At 45.5% G+C, this 15,605-nt stretch overlaps 1 protein-coding gene across 1 annotated transcript in view; it reads right to left on the reverse strand.

Moving 5' to 3' along the window:
- LOC139275506 (lysozyme C-1-like) overlaps nt 1-15,605 on the reverse strand; it is a 37,500-nt gene that overhangs the window by 8,765 nt on the left and 13,130 nt on the right. Inside the window, exons 3-4 of the mRNA XM_070892676.1 lie at nt 2,657-2,736; nt 714-743 (exon numbers count right to left, since the gene is read on the reverse strand). Coding sequence (XP_070748777.1) covers nt 714-743; nt 2,657-2,736 — 110 coding nt within the window. The remainder of the gene's footprint in view (nt 1-713; nt 744-2,656; nt 2,737-15,605) is intronic.

The following is a 15,605-nucleotide window of genomic DNA, read 5'->3' on the forward strand; positions in this document are numbered from 1 at the left end:
AGGCTTTCGACAAGGTCCCACACATGTGATTAATGTGCAAAGTTAAAGCACATGGGATTGGGGGTAGTGTGCTGATGTGGATTGAGAACTGGTTGTCAGACAGGAAGCAAAAAGTAGGAGTAAATGGGTACTTTTCAGAATGGTAGGCAGTGAATAGTGGGGTACCGCAAGGTTCTGTGTTGGGGCCCCAGCTGTTTACATTGTACATTAATGATTTAGATGAGGGGATTAAATGTAGTATCTCCAAATTTGCGGATGACACTAAGTTGGGTGGCAGTGTGAGCTGCGAGGAGGATGCTATGAGGCTGCAGAGTGACTTGGATAGGTTACCTGAGTGGGCAAATGCATGGCAGATGAAATATAATGTGGATAAATGTGAGGTTATCCACTTTGGTGGTAAAAACAGAGAGACAGACTATTATCTGAATGGTGACAGATTAGGAAAAGGGGAGGTGCAACGAGACCTGGGTGTCATGGTACATCAGTCATTGAAGGTTGGCATGCAGGTACAGCAGGCGGTTAAGAAAGCAAATGGCATGTTGGCTTTCATAGCGAGGGGATTTGAGTACAGGGGCAGGGAGGTGTTGCTACAGTTGTACAGGGCCTTGGTGAGGCCACACCTGGAGTATTGTGTGCAGTTTTGGTCTCCTAACTTGAGGAAGGACAATCTTGCTATTGAGGGAGTGCAGCGAAGGTTCACCAGATTGATTCCCGGGATGGCGGGACTGACATTTCAAGAAAGACTGGATCAACTGGGCTTGTATTCACTGGAGTTCAGAAGAATGAGAGGGGATCTCATAAAAACGTTTAAAATTCTGACGGGTTTAGACAGGTTAGATGCAGGAAGAATGTTCCCAATGTTGGGGAAGTCCAGAACCAGGGGTCACAGTCTAAGGATAAGGGGTAAGCCATTTAGGACCGAGATGAGGAGAAACTTCTTCACCCAGAGAGTGGTGAATCTGTGGAATTCTCTACCACAGAAAGTTGTTGAGGCCAATTCACTAAATATATTCAAAAAGGAGTTCGATGTAGTCCTTACTACTAGGGGGATCAAGGGGTATGGCGAGAAAGCAGGAATGGGGTACTGAAGTTGCATGTTCAGCCATGAACTCATTGAATGGCGGTGCAGGCTCGAAAGGCTGAATGGCCTGCTCCTGCACCTATTTTCTATGTTTCTATGTTTCTATGTATCCTAAGACTGTGTCCCCTGGTTCTGGACTTCCCCAACATCAGGAACATTCTACCCGCATCTAACCTGCCCCGTTCCTGTCAGAATCTTATATGTTTCCACGAGATCCCCTCTCATCCTTCTAAACTCCAATGTATAAAGGCCCAGTTGATCCAGTCTCTCCTCATATGTCAGTCCAGCCATCCCGGGAATCAGTCTGGTGAACCTTCGCTGCACTCCCTCAACAAGAACGACCTTCCTCAGATTAGGAGACTAAAACTGAACACAATATTCCAGGTGAGGCCTCACCAAGGCCCTGTACAACTGCAGTAAGACCTCTCTGCAGTTGTACAGGGCCTTGGTGAGGCCTCATACCATTTGCCTTCTTCACCACCTTCTGTACCTGTCTGCCAACTTTCAAAGACTGATGAACCATGACACCCAGGTCTCGTTGCACCTCCCCTTTTCCTAATCTGCCGTCATTCAGATAATATTCTGCCTTCGCGTTTTTTCCCCCAAAGTTGATAACCTCACATTTATTTACATTATACTGCATCTGCCATGCACTTGCCCAGTCACCTAACCTGTCCAAGTCACCCTGCAGCCTCTTAGGGTCCCCCTCACAGCTCACACCGCCACCCAGTTTCGTGTTATCTGCAAACTTGGAGATATTACACTCACTTCCTTAATCCAAATCGTTAATGTATATTGTAAAGAGCTGGGGTCCCAGCACTGAGCCCTGCGGCACTCCATTAGTCACTGCCTGCCATTCTGAAAAGGACCCGTTTATTCCGACTCTCTGCTTCCTGTCTGCCAACCAGTTCTCGATCCACGCCAGTATATTACCCCAAATATCATGTGCTTTAATTTTGCACACCAATCTCTTGTGTGGGACCTTGTCAAAAGGGAACATAGAATAAGAGGCCTCCCATTTAAAACTGAGATGAGGAGAAATCTCTTCTCTCAGACGGTTGTAAATCTGTGGAATTCTCTACCCCAGAGAGCTGTGGAGGCTAGATCATTGAATATATTTAAGATGGAGATAGACAGATTTTTGAGCGATAAGGGAGTGAAGGGTTATTTATGGGGAGCGGGCAGGGAAGTGGAGCCGAGTCCATGATCGGATCAGCCATGATCTTATTGAATGGCGGAGCAGGCTCGAGGGGCCAAATGGCCTACTCCTGCTCCTATTTCTTATGTTCTTATGTTCTTAAGTCATGGGGCTACGTTTAGATACCAAGCCCTTAAGGCACTGATCAGTGAATGAGCCAATCAAGCTAGGCTTCCCCATCAACAATGTTTGGGGGATGTTCAATGGAGAAAGATGGCTGATTGCTCAATGGTGGAATTATAGTTGTGGCTCTTATAGACAGTTCTTAGAGCAAGGCTGCGGTGTGTTTCGACACAAACATTCAGGGCTCCATTACTTATTAATGCAAATGGTATTTGAACACAAACCTAGAGGCAAAAGAGTAAACAAGTTTTAACGTACCAGGCATTCATTCCTTGGGGTGTCACCATCCTTTTCGCACACTGAATGTCATCTGTGATGTTATCATTGATAAAATCTACAAAGAAAAATAAAATGTGATATTAAAATCAATCAGTTGAATGTTCATGTGTGAAGTGTGTTATGTTGTTAGATGCTCTGATAATGACTCCATGGGCCAATGTATTGTACTTGAACTATAGTGACCTTAGTCCATTTAATATAACTCCAGAGTGAGATCACACATGGTGGCCTGCCTTTTATACTAAGCCTGGCACACCTGTACAGGTAACCTACAAGTCTCCCACTGCAGTGCTCTCTGGTGACACACCTTCGTGACCATACAGCTGGTGTACAAGTTTCGCAGAGTAGTGCCCTCTGGTGGCACATCATATGTAATAGTACAGGCCGTAACTTGTCTAGATACATGACAAAGTGTATGTTGAGTTTTGTCTCCTGTGTTTTTTAGTTTGGCAAAGTTTCTTCTGTCTTTAAGAATTATTGTGTCTGTGCCCTAGATTTCCAGCAATATACTGAATATGTCATTTCTGGGATTATTTGTTTTCTCTGCTCTGTTTCACAGTTGTACAACACAATTGCTGATCTATAATGATGCTCCATCGGACAGAACTAGGTTCAGTTGAGGGAGTCGCTTTCAGTGGGTATCAGTCTTAACAAGATCAGCAGTGAATCAACGTGAGTATCTTGGTTACAAATCGTGCCAAACCAGTAAGTGACTCAGTATGTGAACCAGAACTTATTTAAATGATTTATTCCTTACAGATAATCATTTAATGGCATTCTCTCAACATTGTCCATTCTAAATTTAAATTCAGTGGATACCTCTTACTGGATTTATATCCCTCATCTCGGTGACTCTTCAAGTGTTTCGTCATAGAATCATACAGAATTATTCAGCCCATTGTGCCTGTGCCATCACTTTTAAAGAGCTATCTAATTAGTCCCACATCCTTGCTCTTTCCCCATAGCCCTGCAAATGTTTTATTTTCAAATATATCTCCAATTCCTTTTTTAAAGTTACTATTGAATCTGCTTCTACCATCCTTTCAGGGAGCAAATTCCAGATTGTAGCTACTTCTCCCAAAATTCCCTTTGTGACTCCCAGTTGCACTTATCTTCCATCCAAAATACTGCAGTAAAGAACCAGATGCAACTGTTACGCATACTGGTGATTACCAATTGATATGGGAACTCAGGTGCAGAGGGAGTTCAGGAACCAGTGGTGTTTGGTAGAAATTGGTCACCATCACGCCGATTCTCTGGGCGAAAAGCAGGGGACCAGAAATGACCCATTTCGCAGGGCTGTGCTCTGCACTCCAGGGACACCTAAAAACATCCAGCGGGTGCGATTGAAGAAGGCGGCCCAACATTACCTTCTCACGGGCAACTTGGGATGGAGGCCTTGTCAGCGATGCCCACATCCCGAGAATTAACAAAAAATAAATCACATTTTATTCCGAGTGGCAGTTTCAGCTGGTATTCGCTGAGTTTCCTGAACACGAGCGCCCCATCACCCAAGTTAATTATACAAATGACCCTGATCCGACGCAAAGGCAGGGGGCTGGGCAGAAGGCCTGCTGAAGATCCAACGTGACGGCGAGGGTAATCCAAGCCCATGGCAGCAGCAGATCAACTTGAGAAGGACTCTCTAAAACATTACTGCCGGGGGTGGTGGGGGGGTGGGGGTGGGTGGGAGGGCGGTGCTGTGTGGCGGGGTCAGTTTGGTGGAGGACCTTTCTCTTACGGATGTTTAGTGTAAGGCTTATGCTTTCGTACGCCTCGGTGAAGATGTTGACGATGGTTTGGAGTTCGGCCTCTGAATGTACGCAGATGCAAGCGTCGTCCGAGTACTGTAGCTCGACGACAGAGGATGGGACGGTCTTGGATCTAGCCTGGAGACCGACGAAGGTTGAACAGGTTTCCATTGGTCCTTTAGTTTAGTTCCACTCCAGCGGGGAGCTTGTTGAGAGTGAGATGTAGCCTTACAGCGAGGAGGATCGAGAAGAGGGTTGGGGCGATGACGCAACCCTGCTTGACCCAGATCCGGATGTGGATTGGGTCTGTGATGGATCCATTGATCAGGATCATGGCTTGCATGTCGTCGTAGAATTGGCGAAGGATGATGCAAGATCCTGCAAATCCACTGGGAGGACAGGCACACCAACGTCAGTGTTCTTGCTTAGGCCAACATCCCCAGCATCATATTGATTGGGCGAACCAAACTGGTAGCAATGCGGTGGAGGAGGATTTCCTGGAGTGTATTAGGGATGGTTTTCTTGACCAATATGTTGAGGAACCAACTAGAGAGCTGGCCATCCTAGACTGGGTGATGTGTAATGAGAAGGGACTAATTAGCAATCTTGTTGTGCGAGGCTACTTGGGGAAGAGTGACCATAATATGGTAGAATTCTTTATTAAGATGGAGAGTGACAAAGTTAATTCAGAAACTAGAGTCCTGAACTTCAGGAAAGCTAACTTCGATGGTATGAGGCGTGAATTGGCTAGAATAGACGGGCAAATGATACTTAAAAGGTTGTCGGTGGATAGGCAATGGCAAACATTTATAAATCACATGGATGAACTTCAACAATTGTACATCCCTGTCTGGATTAAAAATAAAACAGGGAAGGTGGCTCAACCATGGCTAACAAGAGAAATTAAGGATCATGTTAGATCCAAGGAAGAGGCATATAAATTGGCCAGAAAAAGCAGCAAACCTGAGGACTGGGAGAAATTTAGAATTCAGCAGAGGAGGACAAAGGGTTTAATTAGGCGGAGGGGAAATAGAGTACGAGAGGAAGCTTGCCGGGAACATAAAAACTGACTGCAAAAGTTTCTATAGATATGTGAAGAGAAAAAGATTAGTGAAGACAAATGTAGGTCCCTTACAGTTGGACTCAGGTGAATTTATAATGGGAAACGAAGAAATGGCAGACCAATTGAACAAATATTTTGGTTCTGTCTTCACGAAGGAAGACACAAATAACCTTCCAAATGTACGAGGGGAGCGACGGTCTAGTGAGAAGGAGGAACTGAAGAATATCCTTATTAGGCGGGAAATTGTGTCGGGGAAATTGATGGAATTGAAGGTCGATAAATCCCCGGGGCCTGATAGCCTGCATCCCAGAGTACTTAAGGAAGCGGCCCTAGAAATAGTGGATGCATTGGTGATCATTTTCCAACAGTCCATCGACTCTGGATCAGTTCCTATGGACTGGAGGGTAGCTAATGTAACATCACTTTTTAAAAAAGGAGTGAGAGAGAAAACGGGTAATTATAGAACGGTTAGCCTGACATCAGTAGTGGGGAAAATGTTGGAATCAGTTATTAAGGATGAAATAGCAGCGCATTTGGAAAGCAGTGACAGGATCGGACCAAGTCAGCATGGATTTATGCTTGACAAATCTTCTGGAGTTTTTTGAGGATGTAACCAGTAGAGTGGTCAAGGGAGAACCAGTGGATGTGGTGTATTTGGACTTTCAAAATGCCTTTGACAAGGTCCCACATAAGAGATTGGTGTGCAAAATCAAAGCACATGGCATTGGGGGTAATGTACTGGCATGGATAGAGAATTGGTTGGCAGACAGAAAGCAGAGAGTCGGGATAAACGGGTCCTTTTCAGAATGGGGCAATGACTAGTGGAGTGCCGCAGGGCTCAGTGCTGGGACCCCAGCTCTTTGCAATATACATTAATGATTTGGATAAAGAAATTGAGTGTAATATCTCCAAGTTTGCAGATGACACCAAACTGGGTGGCGGTGTGAGCTGTGAGGAGGATGCTAAGAGGCTGCAGGTTAATTTGGACAGGTTAGGTGAGTGGGCAAATGCATGGCAGATGCAGTATAATGTGGATAAATGTGAGGTTATCCACTTTTTTGGCAAAAACACGAAGGTGTCTGAATGGCGGCAGATTAGGAAAAGGGGAGGTGCAACGAGACCTGGGTGTCATGGTTCATCAGTCATTGAAAGTTGGCATGCAGGTACAACAGGCGGTGAAGAAGGCAAATGGCATGTTGGCCTTCATAGCTAGGAAATTTGAGTATAGGAGCAGGGAGGTCTTACTGCAGTTGTACAGGGCCTTGATGAGGCCTCACCTGGAATATTGTGTTCAGTTTTGGTCTCCTAATCTGAGGAAGGACGTTCTTGCTATTGAGGGAGTGCAGCGAAGGTTCACCAGACTGATTCCAGGGATTGCTGGACTGACATATGAGGAGAGACTGGATCAACTGGGCCTTTATTCACTTGAGTTTAGAAGAATGAGAGGGTATCTCATAGAAGCGTATAAGATTCTGACTAGATTGGACAGGTTAGATTCAGGAAGAATGCTCCTGATGTTGGGGAAGTCCAGAACCAGGGGACACAGTCTTAGGATAAGGGGTAAGCCATTTAGGACTGAGATGAGGAGAAACTTCTTCACTCAGAGAGTTGTTAACCTGTGGAATTCCCTGCCGCAGAGAGTTGTTGATATTGGATATATTCAAGAGGGAGTTAGATATGGCTCTTACGGCTAAAGGGATCAAGGGGTATGGAGAGAAAGCAGGAAAGGGATACTGAGGGAATGATCAGCCATGATCTTATTGAATGGTGGTGCAGGCTCGAAGGGCTGAATGGCCTACTCCTGCACCTATTTTCTATGTTTCTATGTTTCTATGTTTCAAAGCACTAACCACACTCGACCAGCTCCATTGGGCGGGCCACATCATCCCTAAGCAAGTGCTCTACTCAGAACTTCTACACGGCAAGCGAGCCCCAGGTGGGCATAGGAAACATTTCAAGGCCACCCTCAAAGCCTCCTTGATAAAGTACAACATCCGTACCAGCCCCTTGGGAATGGTGCCACCCAAGACCACTCAAAATGGAGGAAGAGCATCCGGGAGGGTGCTGAGCACCTCGAGTCTCATCACTGAGAGCATGCAGAAAACAAGCGCAGGCAGCAGAAGGAGCGTGCGGCAAACCAGGCTCCCCATCCACTCTTTGCTTCAAGCACTATCTGCCCTACCTGTTACAGAGATTGTAATAACCGCATTGGACTGTACAGGCACCTGAGAACTCATTTTAGAGTGGAAGCAAGTCTTCCTCGACTTCGAGGGACTGCCTATGATGATGATGCTGCCATGGGGACAGCAAAAGAGGTGTTTTGATTTTGATTGGTAGCTGGACGAGAACTAATGTACATCTCGCTCATTCACTGCAGCGGTATTAATCAAATTTAATGTGAGGAATGAATGGGTTGGAATCCACAATGTTCACCCATGATGCCTGAAACATGGGCCCCACAAATTTGGCAGTGGAACCAATACTTGCGCAAAATGGGTACAGCCCATCCCATTGCTACATAAGAACAGAAGAAGATAAGAAATAGGAGCAGGGGTGGGCCACACGATCCTTCCAGCTTGCTCCTCATTCACGAAGATCCTGGCTGATCTTCTGCATCAACTCCACTTTCCCGCCCGATCCCCATCTCCCCTGATTCCCTTAGTGCCCAAAAATCTATCGATGTCAGCCCTGAATATACTCATCTACTGACCCCCCCCCCGGGGTGGGGAATGCCAAAGAGTCACAACCCTCTGAGTAAAGAAATTCCTCCTCCTCTCAGTCCTACATCGGTAAGGTTTGCGCCTGATTGTATGCCCTAAAGTCGGGTGCAAAGCCAACCATTTTCTACCACGATATTTACGGGGATGTTGAGTAGATTCACTATTGGCAATCAATGCCTCTTTGTTAGTTGTCCTCACATCACATATCGTTAAATCAGTTTGACGTTTAGTAACCTTGGTCCAATCTAACAAAATTGGTTTCTCTTTATTCGAGGCTGACACTCCAGCGCCGTGCTAAGGGAGTGCTGCACAGTCAGAGGTGCTGTTTTTCAGATGAGATGTTAAACCGAGGCCCTGTCTATTTTTGCATTATTTTGAAGAAGAGCAGGGGAGTTATCCCTGGTGTCCTGACCAATATTTATCTTTCAATCAACAAAACAAAAAAACAGATTATCTGGTCATTATCACATTGATGTGTATGGGAGCTTGCTGAGTGCAAAAAGTAATTCATTGGCTGTAAAGTGCCTTTGAGACATCCAGTGGCCATGAAAGGCACTAAAGAAATGCAAGTCTTTCCTTCTTTTCATTCTTGTTTGTTCCAGAATTTTATTTCAGGAGCTTATCAAAAAGGGGAGGCATACTTCCAGATTAGAGCAGACTCATTTATAGATTACACATTGTATGATTACCAACAAGATGAAGACATTTTTCATTCTCAGTGTGCTGCTCAAGTCGCCTGTTTTCAGGTATTTGCAAAATGCGAGATGGCGAGACATTTGAAGTTCTATTGGACGGACATCTTGGCTACAGTCTGGCAAACTGTGAGTTTTATCTTTCTCTGCACTAGTAGATTGTAGTTGAATATCCTCGTCTGACTAGACTCTAACCATGCTGGCCTTTTTTAGTGATTCCTTTCCATTATATTCAGTGTGAAGTGCACCATTTGTAGATTCGCTCGGTGGTTTTACTTGTTACGCTCACTGCTTGGTGTGAGCTGAAACGCACTGACCAGCCGGTCCTAGTTTCAGCACAGGGATGATGCACCCAGGGAGGGAGAAGTAGAGCAAGCAAGGTACCTGCCAATGGTGGCTGCCAGCGACTTCTTGCTAGAAAGTGCAAACATCCAGCGGGAAAACTGTCTGCCCTGCAATGACTCAGAAATGTTGAAGCTTTCCTTCTACATCATCTACATAGGACTAAAACCAACAAATCCCCAGGCCCTGATGGCCTCCATCCTCGGGTTCTAAAAGAGGTGGCTGCACAGATAGTGGATGCATTGGTTATGATCTTCCAAAATTCCCTAAATTCTGGAAAGGTCCCGATGGATTGGAAGGTAGCAAAGGTAACCCCGCTATTCAAGAACATAAGAACATAAGAAATAGGAGCAGGAGTCGGCCATTTTTCCCCTCGAGCCTGCTCTGCCATTCAATATGATCATGGCTGATCTGATCATGGACTCAGCTCCATTTTCCTGCTCACTCCACATAACCCTTCACTCCCTTATCATTCAAAAATCTGTCTATCTCCGCCTTAAATATATTCAATGACCCAGCCTCCACAGCTCTCTGGGGCAGAGAATTCCACAGATTTACACCCCTCTGAGAGAAGAAATTCCTCCTCATCTCAGTTTTCTATGGGCGGCCCCTTATTCTGAGACTATGCTCCCTAGTTCTAGATTCCCCCACGAGTGGAAACATTCTCTTTGCATCTACCTTGTCGAGCCCCCGCAGTATCTTATCGAGGAAAGGAGGGATAGAGAAAACAGGGAACTACAGGCCATTGAGCCTGACATCAGTCGTCGGGAAAATGCTGGAATCCATTATGAAGGAAGTGGTAACAGAGCACTTAGAAAATCATAATATCATTAGGCAGAGTCAACATGGCTTTATGAAAGGGAAATTATGTTTGACAAATTTATTATCGATTTTTGAGGATGTAATTAGCAGGGTAGATAAAGGGAACCAGTGGATGTAGTATAATTGGATTTTCAAAAAGGCATTCAATAAGGTGCCACGTAAAAGGTTGTTAACATAGAAACATAGAAAACATAGAAAATAGGTACAGGAGTAGGCCATTCGGCCCTTCGAGCCTGCACCACCATTCATTGTGATCATGGCTGATCATTCCTTCAGTACCCCTTTCCTGCTTTCTCTCCATACCCCTTGATCCCCTTAACCGTAAGAGCCATATCTAACTCCCTCTTGAATATATCCAATGAACTGGCATCAACAACTCTCTGCGGTAGGGAATTCCACAAGTTAACAACTCTCTGAGTGAAGAAGTTTCTCTTCATCTCAATCCTAAATGGCTTACCCCTTATCCTAAGACTATGTCCCCTGGTTCTGGACTTCCCCAACATCAACATCGGGAACATTCTTCCCGCATCTAACCTGTCCAGACCCGTCAGAATCTTATATGGTTCTATGAGATCCCCTCTCATCCTTCTAAACTCCAGTGAATAAAGGCCCAGTTGATCCAGTCTCTCCTCATAGCCCAGCCATCCCTGGAATCAGTCTGGTGAACCATCGCTGCACTCCCTCAATAGAAGAACATCCTTCGTCAGACTAGGAGACCAAAACTGAACACAATATTCCAGGTGAGGTCTCACTAAGGCCCTGTACAACTGCAGTAAGACCTCCCTGCTTCTATATTCAAATCCCCTAGCTATGAAGGCCAACATACCATTTGCCTTCTTTACTGCCTGCTGTACCTGCGTGCACACTTTCAGTGACTGATGAACCATGACACCCAGGTCTCGTTGCACCTCCCCTTTTCCTAATCTGCCGCCATTCAGATAATATTCTGCCTTCGTGTTTTTGCCCCCAAAATAGATAACCTCACATTCATCCACATTATACTGCATCTGCCATGCATTTGCCCACTCATCTAACCTGTCCAAGTCACCCTGCAGCCTCTTAGCGTCCTCCTCACAGCTCACACCGCCACCCAGTTTAGTGTCATCTGCAAACTTGGAGATATTACACTCTATTCCTTCATCCAAATCGTTAATGTATATTGTAAAGAGCTGGGGTCCCAGCACTGAGCCCTGCGGCACTCCACTAGTCACTGTCTGCCATTTTGAAAAGGACCCGTTTATCCCGACTCTCTGCTTCCTGTCTGCCAACCAGTTCCCTATCCACATCAGTATATTACCCCCAATACCATGTGCTTTGATTTTGCACCCCAATCTCTTGTGCGGGACCTTGTCAAAAGCCTTCTGAAAGTCCAAATACACCACATCCACTGGTTCTCCCTTGTCCACTCTGCTAGTTACATCCTCAAAAAATTCCAGAAGATTCGTCAAGCATGATTTCCCTTTCATAAATCCATGCTGACTTGATCCGATCCTGTCACCGCTGCTATTTCGTCCTTCATGATCGATTCCAACATTTTCACCATGACTGATGTCAAGCTAACCGTTCTATAATTACCCGGTTTCTCTCTCCCTCCTTTTTTAAAAAGTGACGTTACATTCGCTACCCTCCAGTCCATGGGAACTGATCCAGATTCGATAGACTGTTGGAAAATGATCACCAATGCATCCACTATTTCTAGGGCCACTTCCTTGAGCACTCTGGGATGCAGATTATCAGGCCCCGGGGATTTGTCGGCCTTCAATCCCATCAATTTCCCGAACACAATTTTCCGCCTAATAAAGATATCCTTCAGTTCCTCCTTCTCACTAGGCCCACTGTCCCCTAGTACCTTCGGAAGGTTATTTGTATCTTCCTTCGGGAAGATAGAACCAAAGTATTGGTTTAATTGGTCTGCCATTTCTTTGTTCCCCATTATAATTTCACCTGAATCCGACTGCAAGGGACCTACGTTTGTCTTTACTAATCTTTTTCTCTTCACATATTTATAGAAGCTTTTGCAATCAGTTTTTATATTCTCTGCAAGCTTCCTCTTGTACTCTATTTTCCCCCTCCTAATTAAACCCTTAGTCTTCCTCTGTTGAATTCTAAATTTCTCCCAGTCCTCAGGTTTGTTGCTTTTTCTAGCCAATTTATATGCCACTTCCTTGGCTTTAACACTATCCTTACTTTCCTTTGTTAGCCATAGTTGAGCCACCTTCCCAGTTTTATTTTTACTCCAGACAGGGATGTACATTTGCTGAAGTTCATCCATATGATCTTTAAATGTTTGCCATTGCTTATCCACCATCAACTCTTTTAGTATCGTTTGCCAGACTATTCTAGCCAATTCACGCCTCATACTGTCGAAGTTACCTTTCCTTAAGTTCAGGACCCTAGTTTCCAAATTAACTTTGTTACTCTCCATCTTAATAAGAAATTCTACCATATTATGGTCACTTTTCCCCAAGGGGCCTCGCACAACAAGATTGCGAATTAGTCCCTTCTCATTACACAATACCCAGTATAGGATGGCCAGCTCCCTGGTTGGTTCTTCGACATATTGGTCTAGAAAACCATCCCTAATACACTCCAGGAAATCCTCCTCCACCGCATTGCTACCAGTTAGGTTAGCCCAATCAATATGTAGGTTAAAGTCGCCCATGATTACTGCTGTACCTTTATTGCACACATCCCTTATTTCTTGTTTGATGCTGTCCCCAACCTCACTACTACTGTTTGGTGGTCTATACACAACACCCACTAGCGTTTTCTGCCCTTTGGAATTCCGCAACTCTACCCATACCGATTCCACATCATCTAGGCTAATGTCCTTCCTTACAATTGCATTGATTTCATCTTTAACCAGCAACGCCACCCCACCTCCTTTTCCTTTCTGTCGATCCTTCCTAAATGCTGAATACCCTTGGATGTTGAGTTCCCAGCCTTGGTCACCCTGGAGCCATGTCTCCGTGATGCCAATCACATCGTATCCGTTAACTGCTATCTGCGCAGTTAATTCATCCACTTTATTCCGAATACTCCTCTCATTGAGGCACAGAGCCTTCAGGCTTGTTTTTTTAAACACACTTTGCCCCTTTAGAATTTTGTTGTAATGTGGCCCTTTTTGTTTTTTGCCTTGGGTACCTCTGCCCTCCACTTTTACTATTCTCCTTTCTATCTTTTGCTTCTGCCTCCTTTTTATTTCCCTCTGTCTCCCTGCATAGTTTCCCATCCCCCTGCCATATTAGCTTAACTCCTCCCCAACAGCACTAGCAAATACTCCCCCTAGGATATTGGTTCCGGTCCTGCCCAGGTGCAGACCGTCCGGTTTGTACTGGCCCCACCTCCCCCAGAACCGGTTTCAATGTTCCAGGAATTTGAATCCCTCCCTTTTGCACCACTCCTCAAGCCATGTATTCATCTGAGCTATCCTGCGATTCCTATTCTGACTAGCATGTGGCACTGATAGCAATCCTGAGATTACTTCTTTTGAGGTCCTACTTTTTAATTTCGCTCCTAGCTCCCTAAATTCGCCTCGTAGGACCTCATTCCGTTTTTTACCTATATCGTTGGTACCTATATGCACCACGGCACCTGGCTGTTCACCCTCCATTTTCAGAATGTCCTGCACCCGCTCCGAGACATCCTTGACCCTTGCACCAGGGAGGCAACATACCGTCCTGGAGTCTCGGTTGCGGCCGCAGAAACGCCTATCTATTCCCCTTACACTTGAATCCCCTATCACTATCGCTCTCCCACTCTTTTTCCTGCCCTCCTGTGCAGCAGAGCCAGCCATGGTACCATGAACTTGGCTGCTGCTGCCCTCCCCTGATGAGTCATCCCCCTCAACAGTACCAAAGCGGTGTATCTGTTTTGCAGGGGGATGACTGCAGGGGATCCCTGCACTACCTTCCTTGCACTGCTCTTCCTGCTGGTCACCCATTTACTATCTGGCTGTGTACCCTTTACCTGCGGTAAGACCAATTCACTAAACGTGCTATTCACGTCATTCTCAGCATCGTGCATGCTCCACAGTGAATCCACCTGCAGCTCCAGTTCCGCAACGCGGTTCCTCAAGAGCTGGAGGCGCTTACACTTCCCGCACACGTAGTCGTCAGGGTCACCGGAGGCGTCCCTGATTTCCCACATAGTACAGGAGGAGCATAACACGTGTCCGAGCTTTCCTGCAATGACTTAACCCTTAGATACACTTAAATTGGCAACAACAATGCTAAATGTTACTTACTGATAGAGAAAAGAAAAAAAAAACTACTTACCAATCACCAGCCAATCACTTAGCCCCTTGGCTGTGACGTCACCTTTCTATTTCTTTCCACTTCTTTTTTGCCTTCTCCCTGTTGCTGCACAAGCTGGGCCTTTATAGGCCTCTCCGATGCCCGGACTCACGCCTCAGTGATGCATCTCCCGACTGCTGAATCCGCGGCCTTTATAGGCCTCTCGCTGACCCCGGACTCACGCCTCAGTGATGCACCTCCCGACTGCTGAACTCGCGGCCTTTATAGGCCTCTCGCTGACCCTGGACTCACGCCTCAGCGACGCACCTCCAGACTGCTGAACTCGCAGCCTTTGTAACTGAGCCTTTTTCAGGTTGGCAGGCTGAAACTAGTGGGGTGCCACAAGGATTAGTGCTGGGGCCTCAGCTAATTACAATTTATATTAATGATTTAAATCAAGGGACAGATCATAATGGATCCAAGTTTGCTGATGATACAAAGCTAGGTGGGAATGTAAGTTGTGAGGAGAACACCATGTGGCTTCAAAGAGATGTCGACAGGTTAAGTGATTTAACAATAAGGTTGCAGTTGGAGTCTAATGTGGGAAAATGTGAGGTTATTCACTTTGGCAGACAGAATAGAAAAGCAGAATATTTTTTAACTACTCAATGTTGGTGTTTAGCAAAATTTAGCTGTCTGTACAGGAAACACAGAGAGTTAGCTTACAGGTACAGCAAGCAATTAGGAAGGCAAATGGCATGTTGGCCTTTATTGCTAAGGAGTTAGAGTACAAGAGTAAGGAAGTCTTGCTACAATTGTGCAGGGCTTTGGTGAGACCACACATGGAGTACTGTGGACAGTTTTGGTCTCGTTATCTAAGGAAGGATATAGTTGTCTTAGAGGCGATTCAATGAAGGTTCGCTAGACTAATAATCCCTGGCATGAGAGGGTAGTCCTATGAGGAGATATTGAGTGGAGTAGGCCTATACTCTTTGCAATTTAGAAGAATGAGACCTCATTGAAAGATCTAAGATTCTGAGGAGGATTGACAGGATACATGCTGAGAGGTCATTCCCCCTGGCTATAGAGTCCAGAACCAGGGAGCACAGTCTCAGGATAAGGGGTCAGCCATTTAAGACTGAAACAATGAGGAATTTCTTCACTTGGTGGGCTGTGAATCTTTGGAATTCTCTGCCCCAAAGGGCTGTGGATGCTCAGTCATTGTGTACATTCAAGGATGAGCTAGTTATATTTTTGGAATCGAGGGATATGGGGATCAGGCAGGAAAGTGCAGTTGAG

This window comes from Pristiophorus japonicus, chromosome 11 (assembly GCF_044704955.1).
Source record: "Pristiophorus japonicus isolate sPriJap1 chromosome 11, sPriJap1.hap1, whole genome shotgun sequence".
NCBI lineage: Eukaryota > Metazoa > Chordata > Chondrichthyes > Pristiophoridae > Pristiophorus > Pristiophorus japonicus.